The 21,174-nt window shown below is 41.1% G+C and overlaps 1 protein-coding gene across 1 annotated transcript; it reads left to right on the plus strand.

Annotated features, from left to right (window-relative positions):
- The first annotated feature begins 1,467 nt into the window (after positions 1-1,467).
- Positions 1,468-19,875, plus strand: clrn1 (clarin 1). Its single transcript, XM_056266022.1, has 3 exons — positions 1,468-1,995; positions 4,181-4,360; positions 19,367-19,875. Exons 1-3 carry the CDS (start codon positions 1,743-1,745, stop codon positions 19,630-19,632), a joined length of 699 nt encoding a protein of 232 aa, XP_056121997.1. The 5' UTR covers positions 1,468-1,742; the 3' UTR covers positions 19,633-19,875.
- The last annotated feature ends 1,299 nt before the right edge of the window (positions 19,876-21,174 follow it).

A 21,174-nucleotide genomic window follows, 5' to 3' on the forward strand; every position in this document is an offset into this window, starting at 1 on the left:
ATTCAGTTGAGTGCAACAGTCGCATATATATATATATATATATATATAAAACCTCCTGAGACCCAGAAAAAAAAAGTTTTTTGAATTTAGTTTTTTTCCATGTCATCACACTGTTTAGAGCACAATAAACAAATGGTAAAAAAACATATATATAAAATAATATTTTATTCATACGTTATGCTATGTCCTCTGTAGTGGACGCCAGGACTAAGTTGTTTAAAAAATAAAATGACATGAAATTATATGTATAGGCAAAAACAATGGGATTTTTTTTTCAATCACCAATACATTTTGGGGTTTCAGGATTTTTTCAACCAAAATTTGTATAAAGATTATTCTCACCTATGTTATGAAAGAAATAATGGAATGAATTGATACACCATTTTACTTTTTGCAATATGTGGGTAAAATGGCCATAAGTTAATATTCCCATTCAATGCAATGTATCTATACACTGTATCTAATTTGCACATTAATGTGTTCTGGGAGCAACATTTAATGAAAGAATAAAGGGTAATAATTGGAGTAATAATTGGCAACATTTTAATAATAATATCTAACATTTCATAGGAATATTGATGTATAATTTATTTCCATATTCACTTGTTGTGTCTCCCAGAATGCCTGATAAACATGATTTTAGTCCTGATGTCCTCTACAGTGGACACGTTTGAAATCAATGCCCTGTTCTGTAACAGAAAGTTTTTTTTTTTTTTTAAACCCCTTAACATTTTCCTGAGATGTTGTTTTATGAAATACAATTTGAAAAGTAGTCCAATTTATATTATAATTACACTATATTATCATATTTCCATAAGAATGCTACATTTGATCACTAAATTAATGTCAGACATTTTTAAAGACCAAGGAGAAGTTGTTTTCATGGTGAAACCTCCAAACATTTGGTATCTCTGAAAAGTCCTGAATGTGCTCTTTACAGGACACCCAGGTTGTGTCATGTGACATGTATGATGTCAGAGAAATTCACTAAAATATAATGTCCACTACAGTGGACAAAAGTCTATTCTTGGGTCCCAGGAGGATATATATATATATATATATATATCAAACATTAATGCATTAGCTAACAAAATTCAATTTTGAATTTTTAAGCATTTATTATATTATATAATTGTTCATTGTTTGTTTGTTGTCATTGTTAATTTCAGATGGATTAGCTAACGTCAACAAATGCAACTTGATTTAAAAAAAAATATTAGTAGCCTATTTGCTGAAATGAACATGGACTAAGATGAATAAATGCTGTAGAACTATTGTTTATTTTTAGTTTATGGGAACTAATTTTAACTAAATGAATTTACCCATGTACAGTCTCTTAAATCATCCATCATATCACACACGATGAACTCCACATTTAAAGTTCAACTGTAGCAGTGAAATTGCTTTATTAATTGGCGAAAGAGATGTTGATCCAGTAACCAATCCAGTGTAAGGTCACATCATGCCCGATCACTGGTGCGAGACATTCAACCCCGTTGCTTGGTGACGGAGTGCAGTGAACGCGCTTGGCGTAACACTATCCAGAGAAGACATTGGGATACAACTTTACTCTCTCAACATGTGTATTTGAGCATTTCAGGTCACTTTATAGCATTCATGTTTTAGACATGAGGGGAAGTCGACAACAGCACAATGTCTTTCCCCATACTGGATTACGGGAAGATTGACGTGTGGATATCCATTGATTACTGAGTCTGTGCTCGTCGCCGTGTCCAAACACAATGCCTAGCCGTCAGAAGAAAATCATATTCTCCATCGCAGGGGTGCTCTGCTTTGGCTGTGTCCTGGTCGTGGCAGCTGCGATGGGGACTCAGTTTTGGGTTCAAGCGGCTGTTCTGTGTCAGACGGGCGCACAGATCGTCAACGCGTCGGGAGCAGAGCTGGAGAAATTCATCGGGAGCGCGACCTACGGGCTTTTCCACGGGAAGGGGATGAAACAGTGTGGTCTGGGAGACAGACGCTTTTATTTCTCTTGTGAGTAACTTAATCATCTCAAGATACTGACAGTAAAAGTCTAAAAAACACACCAGAAATACAAAGAGTTCTTTAGGGGTTCTCATTGCAATGCAATACAAGACAAATTGCCATGAGCCTTCAAAAGTATTCGGACTCTCAAATTCTACCAATGCCTTTATAGCCTATAACAATTCACAAATATTTGGTAAATCATAAAACAAAAGATATGCTGTACAAAACAAAGGAAGTCTTTGTGGTTGCAGTTGCACATAATAAGAAAAGCTCTTGCATCATTTGTTTGCAGGTTCCACTTTTTTTTTGTTATTTGTGAATTTGTATCAAATGCAATGACATTTATATCTTTTTGAATGTGGCTCCCCTTAAGTTATTATATGGTATCAGAAGGCTGGTATATAGTGCATGGGTTATATGGACTACCTTTATGATTTTTATTTTATTTTTGAAGCCTTAAAAGATCCAAATTAAAGCTTGGAAAAGAGCAACCAATATATTATTCAAATTGTCTCCTTTTGTGTGCTATAGAAGAAAGACACTGACATGTAACACACCTCTTTCAAATTATATAAACTATCAGTTGTCCCAGTATAAAGACAACACCACCAAAAATAAACAATTAAATGAACGTGTGCGCATACACACACACACACACACACGCGCGCGCGCACACACACACACACACACACACACACACACACATTGTGTTTTCATGTTTTACGGGGACTTTCATATTTATTTTTATACTGTAGAAACTGTAGGCCAAATTTTTTCCCCTAAATCTAACTCTTGCCATCACAAAAAACTTTACATTTTCAAAAAACATCACGCTGTTTTTCTCATGGGGACCAAATAAACTGTGTAAACCAATGTAGGGTTTACCAGGCCACACACACACACACACACACACACACACACACACACACACACACACACACACACACACACCACCTTTTCAGTCATCAACCTAATGCTTTGGAAAATCGTTCCTGCATCCTCCAAAAGTCATCACACATGCATAGCAAGTAAATCCCATTGAAAGTACTTGTAATGTAAGAGTCAAAGGGGCGGCTTTAAGAGACATCTGATTCATTTAGAACCAAGTAATATGTAGCTTTTCAGTTTTTTTGAGTTTTGGGAGGCACTAGTCTCATTGAATGGGGCTCAACTGATGGATCTTTTATGACACTTCATGTACAACAGCATTCTTTCCTAATGAGATCTGGAAAAGGCCCAGATACCAGAGCCAAACATTTAGCAGAACAAAAGTGAAGTGAGGTGAAAGCCAAGTATGGCAACCTCAGAATATCTCACTGCATTTAACCCATCCAAGTTAGTGCTCACACATTAGGAGTAGTGAGTAGTGAACACACTGCAAACCGTGAGCACACACCCGGAGCACTGGGCAGCCATTTTTGCTGTGGCACCCAAGGAGTGATTGGTGGGGTGTTTGTCATTTCCTGCTTGCATTGAGAATCGAACCTGCAACCTTCAGGTTACAAGTCTAATTCTCTAACCATTAGGCCATGACTGGCACCTTTAAAATTTTGTCATTATACATTTTTTTTTACTCACAAGGAGACGCATAAAAATTGGGGACAGAAAGTTTAATTTTATTGTCCATTCTGTTTGTCACAGAGAGTAAATTGTCTTTGACTCTGGTTTTGCATATATCCATAAATTTATCCCATAAATAAATTCTTACATATCGACACAAACACCGAATTAATCAACTGCATAATTCCTTGACACATGTCCAAGCATCCCACAATAATATTAAAAAGATAATACTGCTAATATTAAATTAACAGAGATTACTTTGAATCATTTTCATTTCATACACACTCAAACTGTAAAAAATAACTTTAAGAAATGTTTTAGTTTTCCACATATGAAAAAATGTGAATACAAATTTAAGTCTTTCTACTTCAAAATGTCATGTTTAATTCGTTGTTTCACCTGCAAATTCTTTGTAATTATTTGTGAAATTTACTTGCAATTTCTGAGTGAAAATTTCACTGAATCTTATAATGATCACTCAAAAGGAAACACATGCAACAGTCTCTAAGATTGTAGACGATGATGACAAATGAAAAACTGTCTCACCGCACATTTTACTCCTGTATGAATCATAATGATTCTTACCCTCACCTACAGTTTGAACTCTAGAAATCTCTTTACTCTGTAGTCTTTCCTGACCTGATGGACGTGGTTCCAGCCAGTCTACATGTGAGCGTCATCTTCTTCTGCGCAGTGCTCATCGTCTTCTCCTCGGTGTCCTGTGGGTTCTTCTTCTACAATGCCTTCGGAAGCCCATATGAGACGCTGCATGGACCCCAGGGCCTTTACCTCTGGAACATGATAACCTGTAAGACACACACACACATGATTCTCACTCTGGACATTCTCTCAACAAACTCCATGAAGTTCATCCCGGGATGCTTTGTAAGCGTCATGGGATGCCAGATTCCCTTAACTTTTTCAATAAAAAAACAACACAAAAAAAAAAACAGTAAATACATTTATTTAGTAAATACAATTAATTAGTAAATATAATAACATTAAACATTTACTTAATTCATAAGAAAAACAATATGTAATATTAAACAATATAAAACTAAATTACACCATTTACACATTTTTTTATTTTATTTAGAAAGTCATTAGCAATGTAAAGTTTTTTTTTAGTTTTTTTTTTTACCAGGTCAATAGATGCTTGAATTCTTTTGTCTTGAGAGAAAATCCAGATCCTGAAGACAGTATGTGATGAATATTTCACACATACATCCACTGGGTCTATACTGAACCACGACAGGAACGAGCCTCTGCGATTGTTTATCTGTTAGTAGTGAGAAAGTGAGCTCAGCTATACCATCGAGAGAGAATTGATAAATGACATCATAAATAAATAAAGTGATGGAAATGAATGCGCTTGGTGGAACTGGCCAGATTTCCACTCCATCTCTAGTGTCAGGTGCCTCTGTTGTGTTTGTACTGATGGAGGCCATTTTACCTGTCCACACAATTAAACCATTAAGTCCAAAAATAAAGCAGGATCACCTGCAGTGATGGGAAGAGAGAATACTGTGTTAGACTTTGGAGATTAATAGCAATTCTGAAGTAGTGTACAGCATATATATATAGTCACCTAAAGGATTATTAGGAACACCATACTAATACTGTGTTTGACCCCCTTTCGCCTTCAGAACTGCCTTAATTCTACGTGGCATTGATTCAACAAGGTGCTGAAAGCATTCTTTAGAAATGTTGGCCCATATTGATAGGATAGCATCTTGCAGTTGATGGAGATTTCTGGGATGCACATCCAGGGCACGAAGCTCCCGTTCCACCACATCCCAAAGATGCTCTATTGGGTTGAGATCTGGAGACTATGAGGGCCATTTTAGTACAGTGTACTCATTGTCATGTTCAAGAAACCAATTTGAAATGATTCGAGCTTTGTGACATGGTGCGTTATCTTGCTGGAAGTAGCCATCAGAGGATGGGTACATGGTGGCCATAAAGGGATGGACATGGTCAGAAACAATGCTAAGGTAGCATTGTTTCTGACCATGTCCATCCCTTTATGGCCACCATGGCATCGTGGCATTTAAATGATGCCCAATTGGCACTAAGGGGCCAGAAGTGTGCCAAGAAAACATCCCCCACACCATTACACCACCACCACCAGCCTGCACAGTGGTAACAAGGCATGATGGATCCATGTTCTCATTCTGTTTACGCCAAATTCCGACTCTACCATCTGAATGTCTCAACAGAAATCGAGACTCATCAGACCATGCAACATTTTTCCAGTCTTCAACTGTCCAATTTTGGTGAGGTCTTGCAAATTGTAGCCTCTTTTTCCCATTTGTAGTGGAGATGAGTGGTACCCGGTGGGGTCTTCTGCTGTGTTGTGGCTTCACAAATGCTTTGCTGCATACCTCGGTTGTAACGAGTGGTTATTTCAGTCAAAGTTGCTCTTCTATCAGCTTGAATCAGTCTGCCCATTCTCCTCTGACCTCTAGCATCAACAAGGCATTTTCGCCCACAGGACTGCCGCATACTGGATGTTTTTCCCTTTTCACACCATTCTTTGTAAACTCTAGAAATGGTTGTGCGTGAAAATCCCAGTAACTGAGCAGATTGTGAAATACTCAGACCGGCCCGTCTGGCACCAAGAACCATGCCATGCTCAAAATTGCTTAAATCGCCTTTCTTTCCCATTCTGACATTCAGTTTGGAGTTCAGGAGATTGTCTTGACCAGGACCACACCCCTAAATGCATTGACGCAACTGCCATGTGATTGGTTGATTAGATAATTGCATTAATGAGAAATTGAACAAGTGTTCCTAATAATCCTTTAGTTGAGTGTATATTCCATTCAAAGTATAATTTGAACCCATTCAGTACCTCTTTTAATTAAATAATTTGTGAAATGTTAATATTATTTAAATTCTGTTATGATTTCCTCACCCTTGTGTTTTTCTAAACCCTTTGTCCATGAAGTTAACAAAAGGAGATGTGTGGTTGAATATATTGGCTACTGTTTTCCATGCAATGAAAGTGGATGATGATTTCTACCTTTGAGTTCCAAAAGGGTCAAAAGGTACCGTAATGGTTTGGTTTCGTTAGCGAAATTCTGCAGGCAAAAAATATCCGTTGTCGGTTGTCAATAGTGTAGTGAAGTAATTGTACTGAAAACCTTGTGTGCATTTAAATATGTTGCACCAAGACATCAATGACGGTAAATGTCATTTGTTCCGCGTCTGTGTGTCTCATGACTGATCATTAAAAGCATTAAATAGCAACTCCAAAGGGCAAGACTTTCAGTAAGTAATGATTTGGACTATTCTTCACAAGACTTATCTGTGTTAGTCATATGAACTTCTTAAAGGTGCCCTACACAGCAAAATCCCCAGTGTTAAATTAACACTCTGAGTGTGGACTCATATAAACACTGAAGCAGTGTTAAAGTTAACACTGAAGCAGTGTTAAAGTTAATGAGATAATTAAGTGAATAATTGAGGGATGATTGAGCATCATTGAAGACACCTGATGATAACAAGCAGAATCACTGAAGGAGAAAACCGTAATTTTAAGTCACCATTATGGTGATCAGTATTTGCTTTAGTTGGGCTCTTGACCCTTTAATCATTAACTTCAGATTTTGTTTGGCTGCTGTACGTGAATTATAACAGCCAGATGAACATATAGAAAAGGTGATCTGATGGTGTTGGTTGTGTTTTAACATAATCATTATTTCACAATCATTTGACCTGAGTCACTGAACTCATATATAGGCCAATTTCTGAATTAGGTTTACTTTATTAATTATAGCAGCACTGTCCTTGTATGGCATCATATTTTTAGCCTTTTCAATGAAACCAAATGATCAACAAAAAAAAAAACGTCAAAAATTATTTATGTTGGCACACACAGACATCAAGAATTAGCATATGAATCTCAGCAATGGTGACAAACCGATCACTTCTGAACATAAGCTCATTATTTATTCATGCAGCAATGCATGATTGGAGCCATGAATGAGTTTTTATTGGTGGCACCCAGAATGCACTGCAACATGCTTTAATAATTGTCACCATTGTTGAGATTCACAGGCTGATTCTTGATGTCTAAAAACTGTATCAAATAAATGAATTTTTTTTTTTTTGTATATGAGACGTGTATAAAATGAATTTCTGTGGATTACTTTGTAAAAGTTTAAAACACTATGCTGTGCAAGAATAGTGCTGCTATAATTGATAAAGTAAACCTAATTTGGGCTCTATATGTGTTCAGTAATTCAGGTCAAATGATTGTGAAATAATTATTATGTTAAAACACAACCAACACAATCAGATCACCTTTTCTATATGTTCATCTGGCTGTTATAACTCACGTACAGCAGCCAAACAAAATCTGAAGTTAATGATTAAAGGGCCGAGAGCCCAACTAAAGCAAATACTGATCACCATAATGGTGACTTAAAATTACGGTTTTCTCCTTCAGTGATTCTGCTTGTTATCATCAGCTGTCTTCAATGATGCTCAATCATCCCTCAATTATTCACTCAATTATCTCATTAACTTTAACACTGCTTCAGTGTTAACTTTAACACTGCTTCAGTGTTTATATGAGTCCACACTCAGAGTGTTAATTTAACACTGGGGATTTTGCTGTGTAGAATGTGAAATTGAATTTATGTTGGCATAGTTAAATAACAAGAGTTCAGTACATGGACATGACATACAGTGAGTCTCAAACACCATTGTTTTCTCCTTCTTATTTAAATCTCGTTTTTAAAAAACACCCCTGAAAAACAGGCGAATCTCCACATAATACCGACTGTGACGCAATAGTCGGGATCATTAATATGTACGACTCCGAAGATTTGCATATGCCAGCCCTCAATGCCAGGCGGAGGGCGGATCTGCGCAGCTGAAGCATGGCAGTTGCTCAGTGTGGATGTACACATGAACACAAAAGTATTTTTTAGTTCCTTCATCCGAGCCTCTGAAGAAACAATTAATTTTATTTTCTCTTGAAATTTCCAAACATTTCACCGACGACGGTTTCCTCAACTTGGGCCAATACAGAGCTGGCCTCGGATCGAGCTACCAAGCAACACTTTCTGATGTGTAATTGTTTAAGTTCAGACAGGTAATCTTTCTCTCAAAATCATTCAATACTGTTTATGCATCAGTAAGTCAAACCAGTGACTAAAATATCAACTTCACATCGTTTTTTTTAGTTGGATGAAAACAAACTTTTTTTATAGTGAATAAAATATATACAGAAAGCGATCAAAGAACAATCTTTCCACACACCGTGAGTTTATCTGGACACTTGCCAAACTCGTTATGAAATCAATGACGCACGTTACTGCACAACGAAGCTCTTACTGTATTTACATCATCGTGTTTGCATTGGTGAAAGCATTTAGAGAGAGTGCAGAAACTGCTTTGCAATGATTAGATCTTCAGTCCGCGATCAACAGACTGTCATCTGCTCAATGCTCATCACGGCAACATTTTGTGATGGGAATAGATCTAAATACTTTAAAAACATCTCACGATTCGTTAATCTCGATAGCTGTAAAAACGTATAATATCTGTAGTAAAAGTATTCGAGAGAGTTTCACATGTACATAGCAATTTCATATGCAAGCATGTCAGCCAATCACAGCAGAGGCCGGTTCTCACAGCAGACACGCCCCTTCAAACAGAGTGTTCAAATCAGAGGCTAAAATCAGGCTAGGAAAAATGCCTTTTATTTCTAAATTAGGACTATTTTTGATCTTAAAAACATACTAACATTATAAGGGTAACCCAGGAAACATTATAAAATAATTTAAAAAAACATTCTAGGGCACCTTTAAGGTACTTTTCTGCCCTTTTTGGAGACTGGCAGTATAAATCACTAGCATTGAATGAAAAAGAACAGACCGAACTGTTGTTTTGGGCTGTAATTGAAGGCTCTAATAAAAGGCTAAATGTTACGGTGGCCGAGAGAGCTCAACGCGCTGCAACTGAAGAAAACGTCTCAGGTTACAAATGTAACCTTTGTTCCCTGAGAACAGGGAACGAGACAATACGTCATCGACGTTATGGGGAACGCCTCAGGCGTGACAGGTGTCTGAAATCACTATCAAATCACGTCAATCACATTGACCGGCGACAGCCCGTGAATCATTAGCGTGAATGATTAACATGCGACCTGGAAGTATATAAGGGCGCCTTGCAAACATGACAAATCACCTTATCGTCTGAAGGGACTGTACGGCAGGCAAGCCCCGAGGCATGGCAGGGAGACGTATTGTCTCGTTCCCTGTTCTCAGGGAACAAAGGTTACATTTGTAACCTGAGACGTTCCCTTTCGAAGGGAACTCAACAATACGTCATCGACGTTATGGGGAACGATATACCCACGCCGCCATGCTGAGGGGAGTGCATGCCCTCAGGCAGTGACAACTGTCCGAACCAGCAAATTCAAATGAAATGCTAGAACCACTCACCCTCAGGTCACACTGGGCTGTCAGTGACAGCATTCCCTACGGTCATAGCCCAAGCTATAAGCCTAACAGGAAAACCTCCATAAACATAGTTAAATGAAAGCCTACCTGGGCCTGCTCAAAGGCCTAGGACCACAACTTCAATTAGAAGGGGCCCCTTCTAGGGAATGTGGCTAGGGAATCCGAAGGAACCCCAGCCAGTCACTATTCAGGGGAACGTACTCACCCCGATATGCCACCAGGACGGCCTGACCTGGCGTCAGATACATAGACACTTAGTCTGGCCACTTCCTGTCTGTCCGAAGACAGAGCCTCTGGAAAAAAGCCTTAAGTAAGGCATCCAACCCGAGGGACTGCGACGCTGGCAGTGAACCACTCGGCCCGGATCTCAGAGACGGGATATCCCGGAGAGTATGACTCAGCATAGTGCTTTCCAACCCTTGCTAGCGAGGGGAGTTTCTCTACTCGATCCACGGATCAACCCAGTGTCTGTGTTTCAAAACACTGAGGAGGCCTGTGAAGGCCTAAGGACTGATCTAACTGGGAGGCCTCACGAGAGGCCTACGACCGTCTGACCAGACTCAGGAGTCCGCGTGCTCACAGTGACCCTCAATGAGGGGAGCATATGGTCCCCCTGGTAGGCAAAACCAGGCTGTAGGCAGGAAAGAGGTTCCGAGAGGGAACCAGTAGCAGAGAATGAACACTTTAGTCGAGCCAGGGCGCAAGCTCGCCTTCAGCAGCTGCCTGATAAGGCCAGCTGAAATGATAGCAAGAGGCCACTAGCTTCCTGAACCCAGCACCGCTAGGGAACCACTCACAAGGAGGCCTGGTGAGGCCTACTACCTGATAGCAATAGTATGTGGTCACCTACAGGGAGGCCTAGAGAGGCCTACTACCCGATAATGATAGTACGTGCAGAACTCACCCTCAGGGAGGCCTGGTGAGGCCTACTACCTGATAATCACAGCATGTGGGAACTCGTCTTCAGGGAGGCCTGGTGAGGCCTACTACCTGACAGCCATAATATCTGGGAGCTTTTCCTGCTACCCGATAGAAAGTCAGGCTAGCTGTCCAGTTGTCTGTCCTTGGGCTTGTCTCCAGGGAGGCCTGGTGAGGCCTACTACCTGATAGCCAATGTCGGTGAGGATTCGTATTTCAAGGAGGCCGGTGAGGCCTACTACCTGATAACCATCTTAAGTGGGAATTCACCTTCAGGGAGGCCTGAGTGGCCTACTACCTGATAGCAACTGGTAGCTGAGTTCGGGTGACAGTTCCAAGGCGGCCTGCTAAGGCCAACCAGCTGGGGACTCGCCTTTCAGGGAGGCCTGGTTGGGCCTACTAGCTGATAGCAAGTCAATTCTGCTACAAAGGAACACTGTTGGGAAGCACACTACACCAACATAACTATTGGGCCCACCCACAGGAGGCCTAATACGGCTAACTACCTGGTAGCGGCTACAGAGTATGTCCCACAATGTTGGGACTCACCTCCTAGGAGGCCTGTTTAAGGCCTACTACACCTCGGTGAGTCAACTGCCCGAACCACCAAGGCCAACCACGAGAAGTAAGCTGGCCTACAGCGCCCTCTCGGGGGCTGCCCGTACAAGGAGGCCTGCTGAGGCCTACTACCTGATGGCGCAGCCTTCGTTGGCAGATAAGCTGTTTACACAGCGCCTACAGCATCCTGGTGCCTAATCACATTGCCCATGGCAGTGTACTCAGCAAGAGAGCTTAGCACCCTTAAACAAGGGGAGTACAACATACGCCACTCTGCCTCAACGGAGGCCCCAGTTAGTCAGGGGCCTACCATCTATGCATGGGCGTCAGCTCAGGGCAATGCTCTGGCTACAGGGGAGCGTACTTCGACCAGAGAAGAAGTGAAGGCTTACTTCATACTCAACCCGAGCCATAGTGGTGCGAGGTAGGATAAACAGAACTGGGAGTGAAGTACTCAGACCTACCCTGAATCACAGGGGAATACTCACACCTCACCCTGAGGTTACCAGGGGGCGGGCCTGCCAACGGCTCTAGGGGTGACAGAAATGTATCTGTGCCCAACCTAGGGGAGTGGGGCTTGAATGAAAGCCAACCACCTACAACCCGGCGCTCGAGCAGTAGCTCAGCGAGGTAAGTGAGCCCATACTGGCGGCCTAAATCCGTAGGCCAGTTCTGCACGGCAAGGTCGGGCAGGAGACTCAGTCTTCTTCGTGAAGCGAAAGACGGCCTAACCCTGCTCAAAAGGACTTATATACCACGGAGGCCTAACTGAGGCCTACCATGTCCTTATAAACCATCCTCTGCACCACGCTGCATTACTCTAGTCACCCCAGAATGCAGAGAAGGGGGCGGGCCTTGGCCTAACGACTCCCATGGGAGGAGGCTGATTATACAGGGATGCCAAAAACCTACATTCACAAAGTGAAGGGTCAGAGGAAGAAATGCTAATTTTAGCAGAACGCCTCTAATATCCCTGGCACAGCCTAGGCCAGCTACAGAGGCGGCCCTGGTGAGGGCCAACCTGTAAGCATAGATCTATCTGAGGGCTCAGAGGAGCCACAGCCTACTAAAGAATATAGTCTGTATTATTCCATACAAAGGGCTGCAGAACGCTCAACCTAATGAAAACTCAACAGAGCTCAAGGGGCGAAATACTCAGAAAAGTCAAAACGGTCCCATGGGCCGGACATAAGATCTATCTGAAGCTCTAGCGTCAGTCAACACTCTAAGTAAAACATTCTATCAGAGAGAGACCAACTACTCTACCCTGAGGTGGCTAATAGCCCGAAGGCTAACACAGTTATCGTTCTGGCCACCTAACGGGGAACTTCAGGGCCCTGATAATCCAAAAAAGTTCTCTTACCTTATTACCTTGACATGGCCCCATAACTCTATACAGGGAACGAAGTCTGTAAAGAGAAAAATATTATTTTTGAATCACAAAAAATACTCTTTGAAAGACCAGCAGCTCACCTGCGGCGTGCGAAGTGAAGACTCACCAGACAGTTCTTCATGAACATGGGGTCTACCACCTTTACATACCTGAAAGAGGCACTCTCACTAACCAAGCCGAGGCGGGCCATCAGAACATTGTTCTAACCATGAGCCCAGCCTCAGGCCTGATGTAAGAAGCGCCTGGGGAGTCGGGGAAGAGAGGAAAGGGCTAAGATATAAATCACGCCCTCAGGGAAGATGATCCATGACCGACGCAACGTGCGTTTGTGGCGGATCACCTCCCTCAGATCCCTCTTCTTGCGGGAGTCGCACCTCCTCTGCGACCTACTACTCCACGGAGGAGGCGCACGAGAGGTGACACTGGCTCTCTGGCCTCATCTAAGGTCCTCGGACCATGATAGGCCAGGCCCTCCCATCTGTCTGGGCGTGGACACGGATCTCAGCGGTATATATGTCCTGGATACAGCTGAGCGCGCCTTTGCCTCTCTGAACTTTCCAACCACCGCCAACACGGAGGTGCCGAAAAGCTCAGAGGGCGAAACCAGCGAATCGAGGAGAAAGCCTTTCTCTTTCTTCCCGATATCGGCCAGGTTCAACCACAAATGTCTCTCCGTGGCCAGTATCGTCGCCACCCCGGAGAGCTATATATATATATATTTTTCATTTGCGGCGCAGCTCAGTAACCGCCTCAGGGGCCCCACCCCCTGGTCGAGATCCCCCAGCAGATCGGCCTGGTGTACCTGCAACACCGCCATGATGTGCAGGCTAGCACCGGCCTGACCCGCTGACGTGTATGCTCTGTCATTCAACTGGCAGGGTTTGAGCTCTCAGTGTCGATTGTTTTCCCATCGACGCATACCCACGCTCTCCTATCCTCTCAACATCAGCGAGACTAGCCCGCTGATGTTGGTGGATAAGGCAGAGTATGGGTTCTTCCATGTCCTCTCGATCTCAGTATGAGATCAGGAAGAAATGAAAGGCTCACCTGAGCTGGTGGTTCTATGACCGGGGAAAAACCGCTCTCATCGCGAGCGATTTCTCCCCAAACGAGCAGCCACGGCAGCTGCAGCCTGCCCGCGGCGCGTTCAATAATACCAACCAGCTCAGCATACACGGGGCAGGGTGGCTGAGAAGATACAGGAAAATATCTTATTATTACCACCCTCATCAGCCATCTCCTGTTTGTCCGGGAGAGCGCTTGCTGCCGGACTAAGTTTTCCCTTTTTTTTTTTTTTTTGAAAAACTTCATCCAATTGCAGCTTCTCGTCAGCCGCCGCATCGTCTGAGAGGATTACACCCCTCTCAAGGCGACCGGCGAGCTTAATCTGTGACATCCAGACGCTGAACCCTCTTCTCTCGAGAAGAGGGACAGGCGCGATCACAATTGTACAGGCAGTTCCCTCGAGAACTGCCTGTGCGCGTCTTCCTTCCCAAACAGAAAAATGCACAGTTCGCGTGTGTCACCCGGCTTCAGATATCTTGAGCACGGGTCTGCACACTTCTGAAAGCATTTCATAATTACCTGATTTTCAAAGCAGTTACAGACAAAACAGTCCCTGAAGACGAAAAGATGATTTGTCATGTTTGCAAGGCGCCCTTATATACTTCCAGGTCGCATGTTAATCATTCACGCTAATGATTCACGGGCTGTCGCCGGTCAATGTGATTGACGTGATTTGATAGTGATTTCAGACACCTGTCACGCCTGAGGCGTTCCCCATAACGTCGATGACGTATTGTTGAGTTCCCTTCGAAAGGGAACACATGCAAATAGAAAACAACACGTGCAAATAGAAGAAAACACATGCAAAAAGAAAACAACACGTGCAAATAGAAGAAAACACATGCAAATAGAAAACAACACGTGCAAATAGAAAAAAACACATGCAAATAGAAAACAACACATGCAAATAGAAAACAACACGTGCAAATAGAAAAAAACACATGCAAATAAAATAAAACGCATGCAAATAGAAAAAAACGTGCAAATAAAAAAAACACCTGCAAATTAAGAAAACATCTTCATCAGTTTCACAAGACACGTGTGCTCCAAATACTCACAACACCACCAAATACATAAACGCGCTGCAAATAACACAGACCACAACGGAAATGTTTCCAGGGGAACCAAATAAGTGACGAACCCGGCTGGGACGTGCCGGCATTGATATCCATAAATCTATGCGTGCTGGTGCTTACAGCTTAAAATTATACTTTATTTATTTGTTTATTTATTTATTTGTTTGTGCAAAACATACAGAGATTAATTTTTTTTATGACATACAACTTGTATACAATGTACAAAATGTATTAACAATATGTTCAATGTCATCAGAATACAAATGAGAAAAGAACAATGAGCTGGAAACTAAAATAAATAAATAAAAAAGATAAAGAAGAAAAACATGAAGGAAAGATATTTATCTATACATCAGTTACACTGTACAAATTGTTTCATGTTATTACATTTTCATAAAGAAAAGTTTCGTAAGAAATGTTAGGTAATGTAGGGTCCAAAATTTTAAAGTTGAGACAGATATATAACGCATATTTTAAAAGCTTTTTTTTGTAAACTAAAATAAAAATGTATTTGCATCCGTTATGTTAACAGCATCATATTTCTGTCGTAAGACCAGCTGATGGACACCGTGCTGCGTTGTCATGGGAACATCCCACGTTGTCTTTCGTTGCTCCCTTCATCAAGTGCGCTCCACACGGCTGCCTAACAGCACACTAGAGCCTTGCTCACTCCAAAAGGGCTCTGCAATCTGCCCTTCGAAGGGAGTATGGCATAGGGAAGCTCACGAGCAATAAGCACGTCTCAGCCGGGTTCGTCACTTATTTGGTTCCCCTGGAAACATTTCCGTTGTGGTCTGTGTTATTTGCAGCGCGTTTCTGTATTTGGTTGTGTTGTGAACTTTTGCAGAGCGTTTCCTTATTTGGAGCACACGTGTGTTGTGAAACTGATGAAGATGTTTTTTTAATTTGCTGGTGTTTTTTTCTATTTGCACGCGTGTTTTTCTATTTGCACGCGTGTTTTTCTATTTGCATGCGTTTTTGTCTGTTTGCTTCAGTTGCAGCGCGTTGAGCTGTCTCGGCCACCGTAAAATGCAGATAAAGTATCTCTTATACTTGGCCAGATAAAGTGCACTTATAAATGGCAAGTTAAGCAAAGTTCCTTTACAGTAAAGGGATGTGGTAAAAACCCAAGCTTCAAGAATACAGCTAAACTCAACGATGGTGGCTCTGAGACTTCTTTCATTTAAAGCCAGCATGAAACGGAAGTTGTAATTTTCTTTTCTTCTTTATTGTGACGTAGTGAAACGGCTTCTCGAACAAGGACAAATGTAGGGCGGGACTTGATTTTGTCAATTAGGAATTGATTGGATGGTCGTGGTTTGCTATTGGTGGATCTCGTGTGAGTGCAGGGGCGGACTTAACCATTAGGCAAAGGTTGGCAATTGCCTTGGGCCCCGAGCTACCTAGGGGCCCCCAAAATGCCCCATTAAATTATGCTTAAGCTTTTTCTTTTTTTTTTTTTTTCGCAAATTATATATTTCTAAAAAACATTTGCGAAAAAAAGCATCAAATCATTAGTGTCGCAGACAGGAGGGGGCCCCCCACCTCACTACATTGGACTATTACATTATCTCACTTTCTGCGTGCGAAAGTGACAAGGCTGTAATGCGCCAAAAAAAAACTGACGGAGAAAAATAAGTGATTAACAGACAGTGTACAGAGTGTACAGAGTAGTACACAAGAGTAAAAATGAAGCAAAGCTTACCCAAGCGGTGCAGAAAAATTGCAGAAGGTAACAAACTTTTTTGTGATGCCCGCTGACAATGACAACAATGCTAACGATATGTTACTAGTCCATGGTCGTAGCAAGCTATTAGGTGACCGAGGTCCTGAACTCTGTCATTTTTTTGACATTAAAAAAAAAATGTCAAGCTCTCTGAATGATTAATTAGCCGTTTAAACCACCTCATATGAGTGTTTGAAATTGATGTTGCTGCGAGAAGCTAGCGCAGTGAACGGGGCTTGAGAGCGCGCTGTGAGTGAGGGCGCGGGTGCAGCCTCCGTGTTGCCAGATCCACCTAATGAAGAGGTGGCAGTAGTCGTAACCGGTTTTTCTGATTTAATGTGACACTTTAGGAAGTTATTAAAGTGGAAAGTTGCATGTTAGGGTTAGTGATATATTAACCTTATTTCCAAAACACAAGCTTTGAACTTATTTCGGATTATTATTATTATTTTGTTTTGTTTTTCGTAGCAATATCTGGCAACATTTTACTGTCGGCATTAATAAAAAAAAGCTTATAGACAAACTGTAATTGCATAAAGCTACCACATTCGGTAAGACAAACGCAATGAACATTGTGATTATCTGTAAGAAATGTATAACACTATCAAAAACTAAAGCATAATACAGATCTGTATGAATGAAATTTGCCAAATAACTTACTGGCCAGCTGGAAGACGGCTCATGCTGTTTAGTTAACCTTTCACAAAGTCATCATAAAAACATTAATTAAACCAGTGTTTCTCAACTAGCAATCTATTCAGTCAGCATATTTGTGTTTGATCTGTGTGAATTACAGAAATATAAGACTTTCTAGACCTACTTTATTTCTATATTTCTTTGCACAAAACTCTCCAGAAAGTGCCATTTAATGGTTTATTTTTCAAAAAAAAAAAAAAAGTTTCGTTCTCTTTTAAAGATCGGATGGGGGGCCCCATACTACCTTCGCCTTGGGCCCCCAATTTGCTAAATCCGCCACTGTGTGAGTGACATCATCAGAGAAGAGAAGAAATGAGCTGCAAGAGGGAGGGGAAGCTTTTGATTAAACATTACGAGGATACATTAATAATGATGTGCATGGATAAATCATTTATAATAAATATTGCAGTTTTCCATAATAAATTAAGAATTGTCCATTTTGATTTCAAGGTGACTTTAAATGGATCACACAAATATGAATCATTTACTCATGACATTACAAGCCTATATGACTTTCTTTTTTCAGGGAAACACAAAACAACATACATTGTCCGTGCAATGGAAGTCAATAAAAGTCCAATGTTGTTTTGGACCCCATTGACATTCATTGTAGCTCAAAAACATGAGAATGATGACCTAATTTTCATTTTTAGGTGAACTAACCTTTTAAGAATTAGGGAAGCTTGTTTCTGCCCAACCCAATCTCACGGCAATTCGTACGAATTTTACAAGGTGGCTAATTCGTACGAATTCAAACGACCTCACTCTTACGATTTTTGGTAAATCGTACATATTTTACGAGTTTCCCAATTCGTATGAATTCGTACGAATGACCTACCCCTGACCCCGCCCCTAAACCTACGCATCACGTGGGTTTAGACAAATCGTATGAATTCATACGAATTAGCCACCTTTTACTCACTCATACGAATTCGTACGAATTGGTCGTGAGATAGCGTTGTTCTGCCACAGAATAAAATAAATCTCTCACAATGAACACTTTTTTTCTCATAATTGTGACTTTATATCTTATGATTTCGAGTTTATATCTTACAATACTACATTTACATTTATGCATTTGGCAGACGCTTTTATCCAAAGCGACTTACATTGCATTTCAAGGTACACATTTACATTCTTATCAGTTCTTGCTTTCCCTGGGAATGGAACCCATGTCCTTGGCGTTGCAAGCATAGATATCCATAATAAAGGCTAGATGTCTTACGGCGGAGTCTCTATCGTCATCACCGGCGGCCATCTTGTCACAGGCAAGCTTTCTGGCGGGCTCTGTGGTACCTGATGTAAGATGAGTGGTCAGCACGAACACAAATACTCTTATCTCGTTGAAATCTTGACGGATTTACAAACGGTTTGGTTTGTTACAAACGTTATTAACGTGGCTATAATTCTGGATGATTATTTATACACTTATTATTCATAAGTATGCAGTGTCATAACTACATCTCTGACGTTTATAACAAACCAAACCGTTTGAAAACCGATAGAAAATTGAGCAAGTAATGGTTATTTAAAAAGTACATGCACCATTAAAACACAATGTTACGACTGAGCGAGCTGCCTGTGACAAGATGGCCGCCAGGTGCGGACGTCGACCTCCATTGGCCAGCAGCGCGGACGAGACATCTAGCCTTTATTATGGATATCTATGGTTGCAAGCACAAATGCTCTACTGTTTGAGCTAGAGGAAATTCTGTGTTTAATACTCGCAATCCCGAGTTTATAAATAATGAGTTTAAAAACTCTTAATTCTTACTTATTTCCTCTCAGAATTGTGAGATATAAACTCGCAATTGCAAGAAAATTACTTTTTCATTTTTTTATTCTGTGGTGGAAACAGACTTCCATAAAGAACAGCTTTTAGCAGTATTATTCTCTCTCCTGCCAGGTTTCTGTGGCTGCTTGGTCCTTATTCTGTTCTCCTCTGAGGTCAAGCTGCATCACCTGACCGAGATCATCTTCAACTTCAACGAGGTCAGCTTCGTCTACAAAACCCAAAGTGAGAGGTACGACAGATCCTTCTGGCTCATCTTCCTCGCCTTCCTCACGCACGGTCTCAACATCTTGCTCATCCGCCTCGCTGGGATCCAGTTCCCCTTTCAGGAGGCCAAAGAGTCCGACGTTAGCACAGGAGCTGCGGATCTCATGTACTGACCGGCTCTTTTGTTCTACTTCTTCCCCTGCACATGTCATCCAACCGCAGCGACTAGCACTTCTCAACAGGAGCCTTCAGAAAAGCACCATCCGGTTTGTTTACAGCTGACCAGGCAAGGCACATCTGAGCCTCTCCAGCTATTCAGACCATGTGTGGCGGTGAACCTGGAGATGCTCGTGTGTCTGCGAGAGAGAAGGGTTCTTATCTCGCAGCGGGGAGGCGGGAGCGAGGAACTCTCGCTTTCAATCGGTCCGCTGACGGAGCATTCATTCTGTCAATCACTGAAACAATTAACACTCACCATTTCAAACGGCTGATGAAAACACCCTGTAGTTTCCAGTCTAGCTGGGGACATTACAGTTTCCTTTCGCTGTGGATCTTTCATAGTCCGGCTGTAGCACAAAGGGATGCCACAATTGGCAATTCTACAGTGACTCCAAAAAGTATTTTGACACTTAAGCCACACTCAAATATTTATGAATGTCTTTGCATTAGATAACTAAATAATCAAGCCAAGCAGCACAAAAAGAAGTTCGTTTATACATCCACTAAAAATCTGCAAAAACGGCTCAGTAATGTGAAGTTAGCTCTGAGCAGTGTTATTGTTAGCTGAAACTAAAGCTAAAAGCATAAAAAAAAACATTATTTTCATTATTAGAAATAAAATAAACAACTGAAATAGTTTAAATATAAGTCATAAATCAAACTAAAAGTAAATAAACTAAAAGTAAAACCTAAACCTGAAAAAAAACCTCTAAACTAATAGTAATAAAACAAACAACAAAGCTACTAAAACTTTAAAATTAAAACAGAAAACATTCAAATAAAATGTAATTTAAAAATATGTAAAATAAAGTATATCAAGGATACTAAAATAACACTGGCTCTAAGATAAGATCTAGAATCATTTGTTTACAGTTGCCATGGCCCATGTGGTTTGATATTTTATTATCTAATGCAATGCCACTCTTAGATTTTATGTGTTTTTAGAGCCATTTTATAATGATATTTAAATTTCTGGTATTTGCCTACAAATCATTTAAAGAAAACATGCATTGAAATGCATAAAAAAAAATTGATATCATTCAGGCACTTGATTACATCCAACAACAACCACGTCTTTAGAATTTCAGATACATGTAAAACATTGGCCACATACACACTGTAAATTTTCAGGAGTGAGAGCCGCATTTAAATAGTAAAACAAAAGTAATTTGACTAATGTAATGTTACAGCGACCAAAGACTCGTTATGTCCTGCTATTTTAACTGTACCACAATCTCCTGAGGCGTCATGTTTTGTTTATGTTTGTAAAGGCCCGTTCACACCAACAACGATAACCATATATAGGAACAAGGGCCGCATCCAGAACGTTTGTGAAGACACGAGGCGACAGGGACAGCCCGCAGGGGAGGACTTTGTACTGATATGCTTAACCCTCGAACGCAAAGCACAGGAATGGTCTGTGTCGAGGGAGAATCGAGACATGATGAAACCCTGACTTTATATTGGCTGTATCGTGTCCTTCATCAGTAGGTATC

Source organism: Rhinichthys klamathensis, unplaced genomic scaffold (assembly GCF_029890125.1).
Source record: "Rhinichthys klamathensis goyatoka isolate OS25496 unplaced genomic scaffold, OSU_Roscu_1.1 h1tg000243l_1, whole genome shotgun sequence".
In the NCBI taxonomy this organism is placed as follows: Eukaryota; Metazoa; Chordata; class Actinopteri; order Cypriniformes; family Leuciscidae; genus Rhinichthys; species Rhinichthys klamathensis.